Source organism: Alligator mississippiensis, chromosome 2, assembly GCF_030867095.1.
Source record: "Alligator mississippiensis isolate rAllMis1 chromosome 2, rAllMis1, whole genome shotgun sequence".
Taxonomy (NCBI): domain Eukaryota; kingdom Metazoa; phylum Chordata; order Crocodylia; family Alligatoridae; genus Alligator; species Alligator mississippiensis.
Genome location: NC_081825.1, coordinates 206,227,676 through 206,245,297, shown reverse-complemented (window position 1 = coordinate 206,245,297; position 17,622 = coordinate 206,227,676). Strand labels below are relative to the sequence as shown.

Here is a 17,622-nt window from a genome sequence, read left to right as displayed (position 1 = left end):
GGTAATGCCAGGGCCTTTGTCCCGGTGCAGAATCCTGTGACATGGAGGCCACGTGGGCCTTGTCAACAGAGGAAAGCTCCATGGGCTCATTCCCTAGCACACCAGACCTTTGCTTGAAAACGGGCAGGAAGCACAGTCCTGTTCCTTCCAGAAGGGAGAGTCACAGCTCCCAATCCTGCCCTCCCAGATCACTTTTTGGAGAGAGGAGGTGATGGGGCTGACAGCTGGGACAGAAACTCTTGAGAGTCTGGCTCTGAAATCTACCAAGGAACATCAGCACAGCACACAGATCTGCTGCTCCTGCACCAGCCCTTGGGATTTTGGAAGGAGGACCTTGTTTTGTTAAGGAAACACAAGCGCCAAGATCCAATCCTGCTCTGAGGCCCACCCGGGTAGAAAGAGTCGCAGTGGCAGCAAGGCAGTGACTAATCTGGAGTTTCTCTTCCCCATGCAGGGAAGAAGTGACAGTGCACTGAGTGCACAAAGGTCAGACGATCTCACTGGAACCGGCGTGCACTCACCCACACAGGGAAGAAGCCGTATAAGTGCGTCTCACGTAAGAAGAGGTTCAGCCAGTCCTTTAACTGGGACCAGCATCAATGTCTCCATACAGGGAAGAAGCTGCATAAATGCCCAGATTGTGGGAAAAGCTTTGCTCAGTCCTCTCACCTGGCCCAGCACCAGTGTGTCCACACAGGGGAGAAGCCTTATAAGTGCCCTGAGCGTAGTAAGAGCTTTGCCAAGTCCTCCCACCTGACCCAGCACCGGCACATCCACACACGGGAGAAGCTGTATCCATGCAGTGTAATAAGCGCTTCTCCCAATCCTCCCACCTGGCCTGGCACAAACACATCCACTCTGGGAAGCATCCATAATTCTGCCAGCAGGGCAGGAAGGACTTGGGGATGTCTGTCTGCTCAGCAGGAGGCCGCTTGCCTGAATGAAGCCACTGGTGGGTCCCAGTGGCTGCATTCAGGAAAGCAGCCTCCTACTGGAGGAGTGCAGAAAGACGTTACTCAACCTTCAGCCCTTGGAGGACACTGCAGAACCCAACAGAGCCAGAGGCTGGCCCCAGCGTTTGATGCGGGGAGGGGATAAGACGAAACACCTTAAGAAAGGCCAGCCCAGACATTGGGGGAACCTGCAAGGAGATGATCTTTGTATCAGCCTTGGTGCCTGTGCCTTCCCCGTTGTGACAGGTCTTGTGGCCACAGAGTCAGCAGTGATGCCCCCTAGTGGCCCTGCAGCTCTTGCCTGGTTCATACTCTAATATACAGTAGGACTGTATTTTGAGATGTTATGCAGTTACCTCTAGATACTTCATAAACTCATAAATCAGAACAATATTTTAAAATGAAATTAAAATGTTATATTTTTTTTGTATATGATTTGGGGTTTTTTTCCAGTTTCAAGATTGCAGCATCCTCCCTCCCAAAAGGAGTATTAGAGGAGGGAGCAAGAGGAGGGATTTCTAGCAACAAAGGTCAGGTGTTGGGGGCAGGACTTCTGGTCCCAATATGGTGGCTGGGGGTGGGACAACTGTCAGGGGGCGGGGCTACCCTTGTGGCCCTCAACAGCTCGCCAGAACTCGGTAAGTGGCCCTCTGCCTAAAATAATTGCCCACCCATGTCTTAGGGGAAAATACAGAGGGAAGTGTGTTGTACCATTGTCTGGTATTGTACCTATTCTGTACAATGGAGAACGATTTCTGTCACATTGGTTGCAGTACAGCATCTCTTAAACAGCACTAATGACTCGCTCTTGCCAGGCAATAACTACTGTGGCTACAGTCCAACAAAGTTTAACTTGGGAAGTTTGAAGTTGGTGGAATCATTTATATGCTGAAAATGTGTAAGCATAATTCAAAATACTTGGCAGGATCAAATCCCACTTTTAATCAAGCAGTTTTATAGTTAGTTACAGTTAGTCCTTTTATCACAATTAAAATACATTTTTTTCAGTTTCTAATAGCTTATAAAAATCTTTAAAAGGGTAACTTTTAAAAATTAAATTTACTGAAAATATCTGTTGGTATTTCTAGAGGGACCTAAATTCCAGCCACTAGAGCTTTATGAATGAGGATTCAGGTAGCAAACAGAAGGTCTAACTGAATACATATTTAACAAATGAAAAATGCGTTTGCTAAGTATTAAAGCAGTGAAAGAGACTATATGTTATATGCCATACAAGCAAATAAAACTATGAAATGCGGTTTTGTGTATTGAAAAACTGTAATAAATAGATTTTTTAATACACATTTCAGTTTATTACTTCTGATTTCAGAACAGGTCTCAGCTGAAACTGGCATTTTTATATGGTTTATAACTATTCCTAACAATTTTAAATTATGTAAAAAAAAAAAAATCTAGTTTACATGCTGAGAACTATTATAAAAATAAGGTTTAATAGTAAAAAAAATTCTAGTGGTACTAAAATTTTGAAAAGTTTTCTAATATTCTTTTTAATTTTATCTCCTCATGATGATGCCAAGTGTATATTTCTGGCTGTGATTGGTTTGGCAGTGTATAAATTGGATAATTTTTCTTCATAATTAAATTGTAGCTATAAAAAAACCCTCAACACCGCTAAGAATATTTGACTAATTAGAAGGTGAGAAATATTTCAATGTTACATATTTTTACTACAAGTTATTTAAAAGCTTGCATTTTCATCAAGCTTCCAGAAAAACCAGAAATATTTATTGTATCCCCCAAGTGAAGCTTGAATACCTTTTCTCCTTTACAATTTTTGAATGACCCAGCAAGAGCTCTAGTAAAGCTTTACTGAACCAAGCTGCTAATAGTTATTTAATGTTGTTCTTCAGCCTGAAAGAATCTCTGTAGATTTTCCTTTTAATCTCTTTGAACTGCAGACTCATAAACCTCTCTGATGAGCCCTGCCAGTGTTTTTCTCAGATCCTACAGTTGAGACAATAGAGCTGCAGAATCCTTTCACCTCTTGTTGTCAGACAAATCCAATAGAATGCCAGGTCACAGGGCCTGTACTTCTAAAGATTTAAAGATGTGTTTTCCAAGCTATTATAGAAAAATCAGATCATCATAATTTCCATCTATGTTCAGGAGTGTAAAATTCAATTTTAGGAGCTGAACACATACACATTAAAATGCATATGGATATTGCATGTATTTTTATTAATATAAAAAATAGACCTAAGCATTGGTATGAATATCAGTGCTGAATAACCTTTTACATCTTGAGACTATAAGAAACCTGAATTAGTTTCACATCAAAATAATCAGCAGCCAGGCAAGACTGGAAGATGCATGCTAACATAGTTAAAACAATGTGAAATAATACAAATTGCAGACTCACAAATAAATTCCTTAAATTTAGATCAGGCTTCAGTTTCTATAATTAAATACCTGTCCAAGCTAATGATCAATTTGTATTGGCTTAAATCATGTTAGATTAGATTTCATGTTGAATAGAAGTTAGAAACAAGTCAGATGTATTCAGTTTTGAAAAATAAATGTCTTCTGATTGAAGCAAACAACAGCACTGTACAGTGATTGACAGTGAATACACTGGACTGAATGCTGTGTTTGAAGGCTCACTCAGGGAAGAGGACAATCTAATTTAAAATTAACTTTTTAAAAAAGTAACCTAATTATCAAATTGCTGTTGGGCATAATTGCAGATGAAACCTTAGATTAGCTGTGATTTGGTTGCAGTGATACATGGTCACATTTTGGAATTGCATGGAAGATGAATTTGGCTTGTTGAGAATTTTATAACTGCAATAGTGGAGAAGGAAATCACAGCTGAAATCCTAAGCATCAGACCCCATCCTATGGGCCAGTACGAGAGACGGTGGCCTCATTTTTCAGCCACTCCTCTCATTTACAGAGTAATATATTTATTGCAGGAAGCACGTGGGGATTGGGAGAGTCTGTCCCTTCTGTCACTACTGCTCTCGTGTTTGCTTCCAGTGTGTGCTGAAAGTGACTGCATAGTAACCTCTCCCCTTTCATTCTCAAGCAAACATCCTCCTCTAACTTACATCCCTTTTTATGGGACACTGGCTCTGACAAATGCTGCTTTGTAAAATCTGTGCCTGGAAACAGACATCTTTGGAGCATGATCAGTTGTGTTGCAATATGTCATCTTTGGAGCATTAGCACGCTTCAGGGACATCTACAGACATCCCCGGTTGCTGTGCCCCAAGTTGGTGCACATATGCAAGCAAGGAAAACTTGGATTTCCCTCCTCTGTATTTGCAGGTGCGCAGGAAAAACCCTCTGCAAGAAATTTTCTTGCACTTGCCTGCAAACATGGAGGGGGAACCTGAATTCCTCCCTCTGCACTTGCAGGCACACTTGAGAAAATCCCTCTGCAAGGGATTTTCTCACATGGGTCTGCAAGTGTGGAGATGGTGGGGGATGGGTAGGAACTCACACAGGGGTCCTTCCTCTGAAAGCGCACAGGAAAATCCCTCTGCATGCTGCATGGGTTGCATGCCCCAGAGCCCCAGCTGTCCTTGCTTACCCAGGCACAACTCCTGGAGAGACATGTCTGGACAAGTGGGAAAGTGATGCAGGCACTCTGCCCCTCAAGCCCATGGAGCCACTGCCTAGGGAGGATGGAGAGCCCAGGCAGCTTCACTCAGCCTGAGCTCTTCTGCTATAAGCAAACAGACATGGTCTGTGCCCAATTTAATACTGCCTTCTGTCGTGGCCACAAATTTGAACATTTGTGGCTGCGAAGGAGAGGATGGATCTCTGTTTGCTTTCACTTCGTACTGCCATAACAATTTTTATGGAGGCACAAAGGTGACTTTTGTTTCCCCCCTGTGACTGGTGGCCTCTTTTTTAAGTTTTATTTCCCTATACAAGTGAAGTAGATAAATGATGGGACCTCCTAGTGTGGTCACCTTTTTTACCACTCTGTTTTCAACACTGAACAAAAGGTGCTGGAGTACAGTCCTCTGTAACTTCTTTAAAAACCTTTGAAAAAGGAGAAGGTGTTCACATCTTTCACCTTGCTCTTTCTCCTGTCCTTTGAAGAGAAGAGGTCCTATATTCTCCCTGCTTCATTAAAAAGGAGAAACAGTAATTATGTAGGTATTGAAATACATTCAAATAGCATTACAGTATACTTGAGATAAATTAAGAGCACTGAACTTTTCTTTGATTTAGGACACTATATTAGACACATTAAGTACTATTTTGAGGAGGTGGTAGAAAACTAAAGAATATACGGTCCCACTCCAAATGACTAATCTCTGATTGAAAAGCACCATTATAGCTCTTGTTTAGCAAGACCAGAGCAAAACCAGCAATAAGAAATATTGGTTAATAGCTGTATCCTCCCTTTTGCCCCTCCGTGTCTTTTTTCTTCTTCTGACAGCAGCAAATTTGGATATCAGTGGATTAATTTTGTTTTAATCCTTACTTCTTTAATGTATTGTAGGTGTTCAGCATACATTAGATCATGGAAGTTTTATTGATCCTGTCATCTATAACTTGTCTGATATGTTTTAATTGCCTTCTTTATGACTAATTGAGATGTGATTCATTCCCAATGAAGCTATACTGTAGATTTCAGATAAATGTAGAATCATAATTTAGTTGTCTAAAACACGCAGGTAATTCTATAAGTCACTCTTAATATAATTGCTAATTAGGTTTTATCATCGTGTAAGAGGCTGATATATCACAGTTTCCTTTTATTATTGATATTTTACTATTGACAAATGATATTCATAGCTAACTCCTGGGATATACATGTGAAACTGATACTATGATCAGTCCTTAAAAGAAAAAAAACACAAATCACACAGCTTTTGTTCAAAGATGCATCTAGCTGACGTAGCTTAGAGACAGTTCTGATTAGTAATTGTCATAGCCAGGCTTAGATAGTTGCTTCGTGCTGTCTTGCCACAGCACTCCTCTGCTGTCAAATTAGGACTTGAAATTGTGAATCACTTGTTCTACACAGTTAATATTTGAAATTGATTTATATAATATTGCTGTTTTATTCTAAAAAACACAAGGTATTTAACTTATACAGTGCTAAAGGAGGCAATAGCTGCCAAAGCCAAGACATGTCTTGTCCTTGTACCCAAAAGTTATATTTTTGCACCTAAGGACCTATAAAGTAAAAAGTGTAAGTGTCTCCGGGGTTAGGCAGCAGCTCACAGGTAGAATTTGAAGGTTATAATTTTGGATTTAGGTACTAGAATTCTGCCGGAGTCCTGTTATGGATCTGGATCTGTGTTGCTTGACCAGTAGCCCTATTGCAGGTGAAACCTACACTGTCAATTCTTAAGGCTTTTTGTAAATAGTGGGCACATCTACATGAGATACTACTGCACAGTAGGTTAGTCTTTTCTTTCAAGGATGGATTAGTAGATTAAACTACTGCACTGTAAAGCATCACCATCTACATGTGTGTAACATTTACTGAGTAGTAGTTTAGTCTTGGTCAGCCCAGACAGCAGGGGGTGGGGGAACTGTCCCCTCCTCGGGCAGCTGTTTCCCAGCCCTGTGCCCTGGGGCTGGGAAACAGCTGTTGGGGAGGGGATGATTTCCCAGGCCTTTGTCCTGATCTGCCAATTGAGGCACAGGTCTGAGAGGCAGATGCCTCAGAGATGAGACAGCACCCCCTGGAGCCCAGGCCTGACTCTAGTGTCCCCTGCCAGACCTGAACTGGCACTTGGGGAAGCCTAGAGCTCCCCCTAGCTGCTATAAGGGAACAGAGCAGGGCAGGAGTAGTTCTGCAATGAAGGGTTCCCATTGGGAGCAAATTTGCTTCCGATGGGCACATGTGTAGACATGCTCCCAGGGAATGCTTACTGTGAATTAACAGCACATGTAAATGCACCCAGCATGTCTCAAATACAAGTATGCCAGCCAGTAAGGTACAAAAGCTAACAATTCTTCTAGTATGATACATGAAACTATGTTGTGTCTTTTGCATCCCGCATCAGGCTGCAAGGAAACTCCCATATAGAGACTTGCTCTCAGGCCAGTTAAGTTGGAAAAACAGTAAGGTTGTGCCATGAGATGCAAAAGCCTGATCAAGTCACTGTAAAGCTATTAAAAAAGGCTGTGTTCACAGTTGGGACTTCCTAGCAGTGAGTAGATGTGGCTAGACAAGGAAATACTAATTTACAAGTAAGAAACAGAATTATCCTCTTTCCATCAATCCTAACAGAACATCTGTCACTGTTTCCTTGTAGAAGATGATCTCACACAGGAGTGGCCACTGGATGCTCAAATATATCTTGAAGACATGTCTTGGAATAATGGTACAAATGTTTCACTTTTTATATTGGAAATAAAGCAGTCTTGTATAGAGCCGTTGTGGCTGCTTTCTAAGTCTTTGAGTCCTTTTACCTTTCGCAATGTCTGTGATAAGTGGAAGAGTTCACTCACATTTTTATATGCTATTTAACATCTTATTGTTTTGTGTAAATTTCTTGGTGGTGTTAACTTTCTCTTTAAAATTCTTCTTACCTGCCAGGGTTTTTTCTTTTGTTTCTTTGGTTTTGTTACGTTGCTTTTCTTATGAATTTAACTTTTACGTTTATGGCTATTAATATGACTGCAGTACTCTCCATTGTGGCCTGCTATTTTTCTGTTTTTCCCTTCACTCCTATCTTCAAAATCAGGTGACATTGATTCCTGTTTTGCTGTTATCGAGTTGGAGTTGCCAATTGCCTTTCTGCAGTATTTGGTACTGCACTTCTTTGAGCCCTCTCACTTTTGGCTTTCTGACAAAAATTTGCATGGCTACCATGCAGCATCTGAGTTGTCTTCTACTATTACATTTGATTCTCTAGACTCTTTTCTCCTTGGTTGGTGGAGAAGTATCATCTCCCTACAAGGAGCACGTCCCTCCTGGGTCCCCTGCTTTTGCTGTGACTATTCTTACACATAACTTTTTCCATTTTGACAAAGTGTCACTTTTCTCTTACCCATTATCTTAAAATCAGTTAGTTGATAAAAACACCCCAAGTTATTTTTAAAAAATCTTGGAAAGAAAAATGCTTCCTCCTTTTCTTTGCTTATTGCTGCCTTACTGTCTTCCTAACTTACTACTTTAATAGCTCCACAAATTGTTCTGTTATTACTGTGGCCAATTTTTTAATTAATGGAAAACTGCACTAAACATGCTCTTTGACTTCTTAAGAGTTAAGGAACTCACATGGGGGAGGGAAGCATTCCTTGATTTTGGACCCTTCTCCTAGAACTAGTTCTGTTTTTTTCTCAAAGAATTAAAGTAGAGCTCCTGGCAGATGTCATACTTAAAATCTGATTAACCAGTTACCCGTGTCTTAAGTAATAACCTGGCCACACATTAATGTAATTAATGGCACAATAAAGCAAGGAGTAAGTCACAAAAATGTGTAATAACTTTGTGGCTGGTTCCCATCACGCTTAAATTGCACGTGGGGCCAGGCATCAGCTGACTGGGGCTCCTGGCCTTGGGAGTGCAGAAGACCCTGATCAGCTGACTGCCACTCCCAGCTTCTGAGATGCGTGGGAATCGAGGGTTGTACTGTGCCCCCATGGCTGAAAGCCCCAGTCAGCTGCTACTTGCTGGTACAGGTGAAGTGCAGGATCATGATCCTGGGCTCCCTTGTACTGACAATATTGTGCAATTGGGATCTGATCCCCAATCCCACCTCTTGTCGTGCATGTGTAGCATGGCAGGAGATGCAATTTTTGGGATCACATATAAGATCCCATCATGCTTTTAAATGAATATCTGCCAGCAGCCTAAAATAAAAAAAAAAAGGATGGGAGAAGAGACCAGAACCCTTGAAGCCTCCCCCTCTTCAAGCAGAGCACCCAAAACATGAGGCTCATTAAATCATACCTTCTCTTGTGCCCTCTCTTCCTAAACCCATGAATCTTGTATTCCTTCCTGCATAATGGAACATCTTCAGCAGGCTACGTGGAGTGCCAAACCTATAGACTGGTGGTTAGAACACCTTCCTAGGAACTAGGAGACTAGCATTTGAAACCCCTAAAGCCAAGGAAAGCACCTGAACCAAGATATGTTACTTCCCAGCCAGATGCTCTGACTATGAAGTTATTACATATGTCATGGTTTGTTATATATGGGTAGGCTTTTCATTCAGCAATTTTTTTGGTAAAAATAAAGCAACTATTACTACATTTTGTGAGAAGTCTGGTGTTATCTTGGAGCTAGATACCTACTGGGTTGGGCCAGTTAGGGTCATAAGCATTATTCCACCTCACTTTTAGATCCTAATAGGGCTTAAGCAAGAGCCAGGTGCCTAGTTGCAAAGGATAGAATATTTCTAGGCACACACCAGAAACAGAACTAGATGCTTAGACATTTTTAGATGAAAGAGGCACCTACTAATTTTTAAATATCTCCAGGTGGCTCTTGATGGGTGAGAGGGAAGGGTTTGGAAAGCAGTTTTTAAGTGACTTAGGCAGCTAAAGGTAATTCCTCAATTTGACTTAAGGTTTTGCTTATTTGTGTTTCATTTTTGTCTCAACAGATGAACAATGTTATACTTCCTTATGTCGGTGTGGTGGGAAATATACTATCTCCAAGAATGAAACTAAAGAGGTTTCCCTGGTTTGCTGTGACACATGTTCACTAATTATAGAGATCCTTCGCTGAATAAGCAACTGCTTCACTCAAGCACAGTGAAAATGATAGTTTCATCCAGCCAAATATTCCTTGACACATTTATTATTCTGTCCACTGAAAAGGTGTGCTCTGTAAGTACCAGCTTAGTCTCAGATCCAAGAAAGCCGTTTTTTAAAGTTATGAACAAGAGCTATTAATGCTTCTAGTAAATAATAATAATAAAATCCTTCTCTACTCTTAATATAAGGTGAACTATCAGGTGTGTGAAAATGGTGCTAGTTTTCATTGATTTGAAAACCTTATTTACTTACCACAACCATGAGTGCTCTTAATTTTTAATTAATTAACTCAGGTTCCATCTTCTAATCTAGATGTCATGCTTTCCTCAACTAACAATTGAGGAACATTTCCTCTCAACCTGAGACCATATGAACTGCAGTTGGGGCACTACCATCAAAGAAGTTAAATCCCGTGTAATAGCCCAGAAAAACAAGTTACTCTGCAATCAATTAACATGAGATGTGATCTTCTGAAACAGAACTATTAGAATGTGAATATATCTAAAGGTAGCATTCTCAGAAAGCAACATGCAATGTGCTAATAAACCATAAGTCACTATATACTGGTGCCCTGTAAGATTGTTTAATTATTGAAGTCTTTCATAAATTGCATACTGTACGTCCAACCACCTGCTAGTTACAGCGTTGCTAGTGGTTCTGCCTCAAGGATTTACATGGTGATACGTAAAATGTCAACCAGTGTTTTGTTCTAAAGTCACTTATACTTTAAATGTTCCATTCATAAAACAATTGGAAATGTTAAAATTTAAGATACAAAAGAGAAAAATGTGCATGTATATGACTCACTATGAATGGTCAGCTGAATAAGCAAAGCATTTATTTCCATTGGTGACTCCAGTGCACTTCTTTGTACACTTTAATAAAATGGGACTAAGGTCAGAAAAACTTTGATATCATTCATTCTCACACAATGTTTTTATATTTATTGTAAATAAAAAGTTCATTTGAATTTGTAGAAAAAGTTAAAGCTAGTAGAATTCACATAGCTGTCTTAATCATCAACAAATCTATGGCCATTGGGGCTAGCGCGTAGAAATCCAAAATCATTCAGAGGCCATATCTGTAAAATAAAATGTTAAAAATTAAATAAATCATTACAACTTTTTAATTTCAGTGTTTCTATACTGTCATTTTTGTTGTAAGTGCTTTACATATATTACATCAACTTTTAATTATTTGATTATAAGGGGATTGTACAAGGATGAGATTTACTTACCTGTGAATTTTCTTTACTTCCTTTTATGTCTGCATGTACCTACTGGGAGGCATTAAATTGTACAGGCTCAGTGAGGTAGAACAAAATTTGACAGTAGGACTGCCCTCCTTGGGGAGTCCCAGAATTAAGGTTTCCAGAGCTGGAAAATACTAGTAGAATATGAAGTCACCTAACTTCACCAGGTAAACCTTGCAAAAGAGCCTTAGGAAGCAGAAAGTATTCCTTTAAAAAACATTTTTTTCTATTTTTTTTCTGGAGAGTCAACAACTCCAGTTCTGAGACAAACTAATTAATTACACACCTCCAGATTACTGCTAGGCTTTCCCCACAAAACTCCATGTGAAGACAGTTTTGCAAATTCTTCATGAAAATGTATACTGATACCCATACAACTGCTTGACAGATTTCTTCACTTGATCTTAGCCAAAAGGCCAAGGAGCACAAAAAAACTTTCTTCCCTGCAGAAAAGCTGAGCCCCACAGGAAATGGATTGTACAGTTAACCAGTGAATTAATTCCAGACGTATTGCTGAAACTTGCAGATCATTCCTCTATCTTGCAAACTGATGAATTAGAGGCCTTCTTCCCTTTTAACTGAAGAATATAAAATCTGCATGTCAATAAAGTTGTGTGTGCTTGAGGTAGATTAAGTGCTCTATTGACATTCTTTTTATGTTTAGTCTTCTTAAAACATTTAGAATTAGCCACTTCCTGCATCCTGTGGAAAACTGTATTTATTAAACAAAAGATAGGTCCATCTACAGCATCGCACTGTCCTTAGGAAAAATATAATATCCTCCTATTTGAAGTGACTGCTGCTAAGATATTTCTTGGGAGACAGAAAGCAGAGTGAAAGAGTGTTGTGGTTCAAATCACTGCTCTGCTAAGACTCCTAACAGCAAATTCAAGTTTCCAGAAGAGGAGCTTCCATATCACAAGAGGGATAGTGAGTGTAGCTCTTCTAATGATTCTTTTAAATGGTGATTTGAAATCTTTATGGTTCAAAATGTTCTCTGTGGCTGCAACCTGTGTTAGTAGTGTATTAAGCTTGGGATCTTTAGCCAGCTCATCCAAATTCTTCAGACATCTATTATCTTTACTTTCTTGATATTCATAGTATCAGTACTGGTGTTTGGGTCCAAATGAGAGAATTCACTTTTGAGTTTTGTCTTTCTGGTAGAGGGTTTTAATAATGCCAAAGTTTAGTTGTGTGCGCCTCCCCATCCATCATTAAGTTGATGAGAGGTTCAACAGAAATTTCTGTTGATATGTCAAATAATCTATTCCGTGAGGAAAAAAGTGACCAACTTTGGAACAGTAATTCTCCACTGCTGATTTGTAATTTCTGGCTGGTCTTAGAAAAGGAATTTCAGGAGCACTATTATACGAAATCTAGCTATTATGCTAAATGTCTATGCATGTAAGTGGAATCAGGACTCCTGGTAGAGGTGATATGTTTTATTAGACCAACTAGATTTTTGCAAAAAAAAAATCTTTACCTGCAAGCTTTCAGGCACAAGCATCCTTCTTCAAGCATAAGAGAAAAGATTGCAAATGTTCTCCCAGGTAGAAATGAAAGTTCCTATTTCATAGGAGAGTTATGCACATCTGGAAATTCCTTTGAATGCTACATGATTTTTAGGGATGTCTGACCAAATGACACTTGAGCAGTTACATGCGTGAGGACAGATGTTTTCCTTGCAACAAATGCTATTATCTTCCTTGACAGCTGTGATCTCATCTAAATGCAGAAGTCACTGACATGGTGATTGCTTTACATTCACCAGAAATCTAAGTTCTATCTTCTTTCTACCCTAAAGAGCTCTCTCTTTAAACAAAGACCTTATGAGATCCTCCTGTAAGTAGGGATAAATTGTAATTCCCACTTTTTGAGAATGATTAGTAAAAATACAAGGAGAAAACTGGTGTGGCAATCACAACTCCAGGTGAGAGAGACCAATAATGAAAATGTGTTTTGTTCTACTGAAAGTGTAGAAATGTTAATGTGTCTCTGGCACATTCACAGAGGCCTCCTTGTGAACTCAGTGAAGTCATGAAAGCCTGGGGTGATGCAATAGATGATGATAGACTTTGGTGTTTCTGTTCAGACCTGTATAAACCTGGTGAACTTGTTGATAGACTTGCAATATAAGATGGCTATTATCCTCTTATTCCTTAGGACCACAAAGAATTTTGAATAAGCTCCACAAAATATCTTGCTATTGGCATGAGGCAAGACCTGAGAAAGTGTTTGAATGCTTCTATTTTTTGGTGCATCTGTCTGTTGGTCTAGAATAATTTGTTAACAAAGAATTGGAAGGGACCAGCTGGCTTATTGAGTCTAGTCACTCTGCTATACAGCAGTTATAGTGTAGTGGATGTTTTGTCCACAGTAGGATCTGTTTCAGTTCTTTCTGCCACAAGCCACTTCCTAACCCTCATGACAGCCTGAACATTTTTATAACAACAAGAAACCAGAATTTCAAAAGTAGCATGGCAAAGGAGAAGAGGAAGACAAGGATGCCTATCCTGCCTCAAGCTCTGGAGTGGCAGGACATTTCTTAGATAAAATATTCCTATATAATCTTAGGAAATCAGCCATATAGGAACACTACAAAGAAATATTTTAAAAAGCCCAGGCCCCTTTAAGTTCAATGACAACCTTGCAGAATGAGCAAAAGTCTCCATCATGTGCAGCCTCATATAAAAGAAGTGAGACACTGAGTTAGGTAGATGGTTCAAGAAACTTCCAAGAGAATCCTATTTGAAGTTTCTTAATCTTTTGCAACAGGCCCTTTTTCTCCCTCTTCCAGAAATCTCTCAGCTTCCTATGGATAGGCAACTAAAAAAACCCCAAAAGTTAAAGATGCATAATGAAGGTTCTTCTTGGATCAGTATGACTGAAGAGACTTGGTGTTTCTGTAGACTCCTCTACAGCTGGCTATTTGGCTCTTCATGCCGAATAGCCAGGCTGTTGAATGGGGAGTGGAGGAAGTTGAGAAACAAAATCCACATCCATATAGCCATGCCATAATTGACAGTGGGTAACAGGTCTGTTCCATCTGCAGTCCACCTGCTCAAGACAACTCTGAAGCAAACCTGCCTCTGAAACCCTTGACCAATTGTGCTAATTTAGTTTTAAAGTAATCCTAGGAGCCTCCATTTAGTCTAGTTCATATTCTTTTATAGTTCTATCCTGAAATGATCAGTTATAAAGAGGAGATCCATAGTCTGCAGATGACTTGGGTTCTCTACTGAAGGGTAGTCCTGGCCTCAGGCTAGCAGTCAGTCTTTGTTCTGCCTCTAACAAAAAAGAGATAGTAGGAAAATCCAAGCTGCAGCGTGTCACACACGGAGGATTTCAAAATAAGTACTTAAAAAAAAAAATCATGATTTCTCAAGAAAACTTGCTTAATTTCATTCATATTGAGAAACTGAAAAAGTTCTGACACCTTGATTTATTCTTTAAAAAAAAATAAACATAGTAAGGGTCATTGTAATTAACGGTTACTTTTTCCTTCCAATGTATTACATTAATCTTAATTATTAGTAGGGACCTACTTAATTTGTGGTTTTGTGGAAACTGCGAAATCAACAACAAAACTTAATAAAACTAAAATGTTGGCTCCCCAATGAGGGCAGCCTGCTATCAAGATGGCAGCTACGCCCTCGTCCCCTTCCCCAGGCCTCTCCACCAATCTGTGCCAAGGGGCGGGGCCACTACAAATGCTTGTGAAACTGGCTCTGCGTGTCACAAGTGGACAGTGCAAAACCCTTTGTCTTGCCGCAATTCCGGTAGGTCCCTAATTAGTAGCCATCTTAAAATGTGAATGTCTGCGCACACAAAGACGACCCAGGTATATTCCCTGTAGTTTGAAAGAAGAAACATGAATTTTATATTATACATGTTTGTTTATAGTACCCAAGTCTTTGAAAGTTATGATAGAAACTGATGTGACTTGATTCAGTAGCTATTTTTCTCCTCAGCTCTCATACACTGATTTAGCCCAATGTATAGGGAATTAAAGGGATTGACCTTCTCTTTTGAAGTGGTGCCACGTGTGTATGTTTTGACTTGAGTCCAGCATTAAGGGAGTGAGTTGAACAGATTATATTTGGGGCGATTTGTGCCCAGCCTTGGCTTGAAGTGAGTACTGTCACAGAAAACTCCCCTTCAAGTGGTTTTGCTGAGTCTCCAGGGACTTATATTGTACGGAACCTATGGCATTGCCCAAGCAATTCATCTTTCACTGTCATAGTGCTGCCACATTAGAATAGGTGAGTAGTGTTGAAATGTTATCATTTGTGGCTATTAATGGGTTGAATATTGAGCTCTGTCAACTTTACTTAAGAGCCTTAACCTTAGCATGATTAAGAGAAGCTAGTCTTTCTCTTCCCAACAATGGTTTGTTTATACCACCTTGGAAAGCCCTTTGGCATGTTTCTGTTTTCAGTTCTTATTGTGGATTTCAGCAGAAAACCAATAGCAAAATCACCACATTATTTGGCAGTACATGGCTTCACCTGTAGACTAATATGAGACAAGCACCTGGGTGTTGCAGCCAGGGTTTCAGTTGGGTTAAAGGTAGGAAAAGGGAAATTATTTCCAAAATTATATTGGTAGAACTCTTCCTATGGGAGGTATATACAGTAGGTTTTTTGCCTTGTTACCAGGAGCTTAACTGTACATTAAAAGGGATGCAGTTTGAAATCTATTTATGAAATACTGCAACTGGTCCATAAAAAAAAAAACTATCAAAGAAAGCTTGGTGAAGCTAGCCGCTCTACTTGAACAAATATGGCTCCTTTATCTATGTACTGCAGTAGACCTGACCTTTCCTTTTACAAGGACTATTAAAAGGTGTATAACTTGGTCAAAAGCAAAGTAACTTTCAGTGCTGTATGAAATAGTTGCAGCCTACTGTCTTTTGTCATAATATTCTGTAGTTAACAAGAGGATGGATGATGACAATAGCAATGTGTTCTGATGAAGATTACTATCGTAGATTTATTGCTGCTATTGGTATTACACATTTCAATACTTGCCCAAGCCATGTACATTGTCTTTGGAAATATAACATAAAGCTTGCTTGTGTTACATAGCATGTGTTTAGCTCTCATTAGTAAAACATTAATAATCATCACTTGGCATCAAGCCATTTTTAAGACTCAGAAATGTCCTATACTGACACAGTGGCTGATGATTAGATTCTTTTAAAAAGTAATTTAATGGGCTTTCCACATACACCTAACATTTTAAGTGGTCAGTAGACTAGCTCTACTTTTATAAGGTTAAATGGAAACCAAGATCCAGCTTATCCTTGTGGCTATTTTTCAACAGCACAGAACCACAGTCTCTAAAACAATGGTCATTCTTTGGTCTGGAAATATGTGGTAAGACAAACATGCAGAGATGGAACAATGAGAACTTTCATATACACCAGGGAGAAACTGACAGCAAGTGTTTTAATAATCCATAAAGAACAGAGGTCAGACAAAGCTGAGGGGGGAAATGTTATTTCACGTTTAGTAAGCAATTAGCAATCATGGTCAGTAGTTGCAAGGTTCTTTGAAAAGTCATAAATTGCCCTCCTGACAAATCTAAGCTGCATAAATATATAGAAATGTGTTAAACCAGAAATAAGTCTTTTCTGAGTACATATGCCAGTTTTGCTCATAGGCACTTAGATGATAGATTTGTAATATGTAAAGAACAGTAGTAAGCAACTACTTTTATTTTGTCTGTAACATTTAAACAGTTTTCTGGTATATATGCCTACAGAATTGCATAAAATTGCAGAATTGCATACATTTATCTAAGTTTATTATTATGAATTCTTATAAACTGTACACAGTCATGCAGATGGAAAGAATATGAAATGCAATTGATGCAAAATATGTTTTTAGAATTGTTAAACCCAGGAGGTTTACTTTTACTGTATTTCCTTCATCTAACATTATAAATATCTATTATTACATTTTGATGTCTAACGTAAGGACAAATAACTAGGGCTATATATTTGCAAAACCAAAATTAAAGCTGCTTTAGAGATTTAGTTTAACTCTAGGCACTGTGATGGACCCATACATCCTTAATCATTGTTAAAGTCCTCAATTGTTTAGGTCTTGTAAGGCAACTTTCCCCCACCAGTCTTGGCTCTTTGCAGACATACAAAGCAACTAACTGTATAATAATTCCAAAACAATTGTTTTTCATCATTTTGCAAAGAGGATTACAAAGTCCAGTTAAGGATAGGTTATAGTTTCTACACATGGTATCCTGAGACTGGTTTTAGATTGTATTTTCAAAATTGCACACCTAGCTTTAATGGTACTGATCATATGAAACACAAATTTTCGAGTGTAACTATTAAAGCATCCTGAATAAATAATGAATTATCCTCTTGCAGTTTCTTTGCACTTCCAGTCTTATCTACTTCAGTGGGGCTGCTATCAATGTAGGCAGAGTGGAGTTTGATTTCAAACTTTTAAAAGTTCTTTATATATCTCATTTTAGATGCTATAGGTATACCTTAAAACATATGCGTCCTCTTATCAGTCCATAAGGAATAGGTCCATAGCACCTGGAATCTGTAGAATTCCTGAGATTATCACCTTCCAACCATACATGTCCTTTTGGCACCTGCAGTTGGAAGATCAAAATAAAGTTTAAACAATAAAGAGAATAATTTATTTAAAGGAAAGTGAAGAATTTTTCCTAAGATATATTTGA

General features: G+C 39.1%; 2 protein-coding genes across 11 annotated transcripts in view; one reads left to right on the top strand and one right to left on the bottom strand.

The window, feature by feature from the left end:
* The window catches only part of DNAJC24 (DnaJ heat shock protein family (Hsp40) member C24), an 81,810-nt gene extending 71,311 nt beyond the window's left edge, over positions 1–10,499 (top strand). For 2 of the 4 annotated variants that reach the window (XM_059722719.1, XM_019476798.2), the window contains exon 4: positions 7,202–8,358. In XM_059722719.1, coding sequence (XP_059578702.1) covers positions 7,202–7,416 — 215 coding nt within the window. In that variant the 3' untranslated portion in view covers positions 7,417–8,358. Of the gene's footprint in view, positions 1–7,201; positions 8,359–9,499 lie in introns of those variants that run through there. The other 2 variants (XM_014602328.3, XM_019476799.2) reach the window with 2 other exon arrangements.
* The window catches only part of IMMP1L (inner mitochondrial membrane peptidase subunit 1), a 74,638-nt gene continuing 60,149 nt past the window's right edge, over positions 3,134–17,622 (bottom strand). For 4 of the 7 annotated variants that reach the window (XM_019476791.2, XM_019476793.2, XM_019476794.2 and 1 more), the window contains exons 5-6: positions 17,422–17,532; positions 10,575–10,734 (exon numbers count right to left, since the gene is read on the bottom strand). In XM_019476791.2, coding sequence (XP_019332336.1) covers positions 10,666–10,734; positions 17,422–17,532 — 180 coding nt within the window. In that variant the 3' untranslated portion in view covers positions 10,575–10,665. Of the gene's footprint in view, positions 5,049–10,460; positions 10,735–17,421; positions 17,533–17,622 lie in introns of those variants that run through there. The other 3 variants (XR_009460056.1, XR_009460057.1, XM_059722718.1) reach the window with 3 other exon arrangements.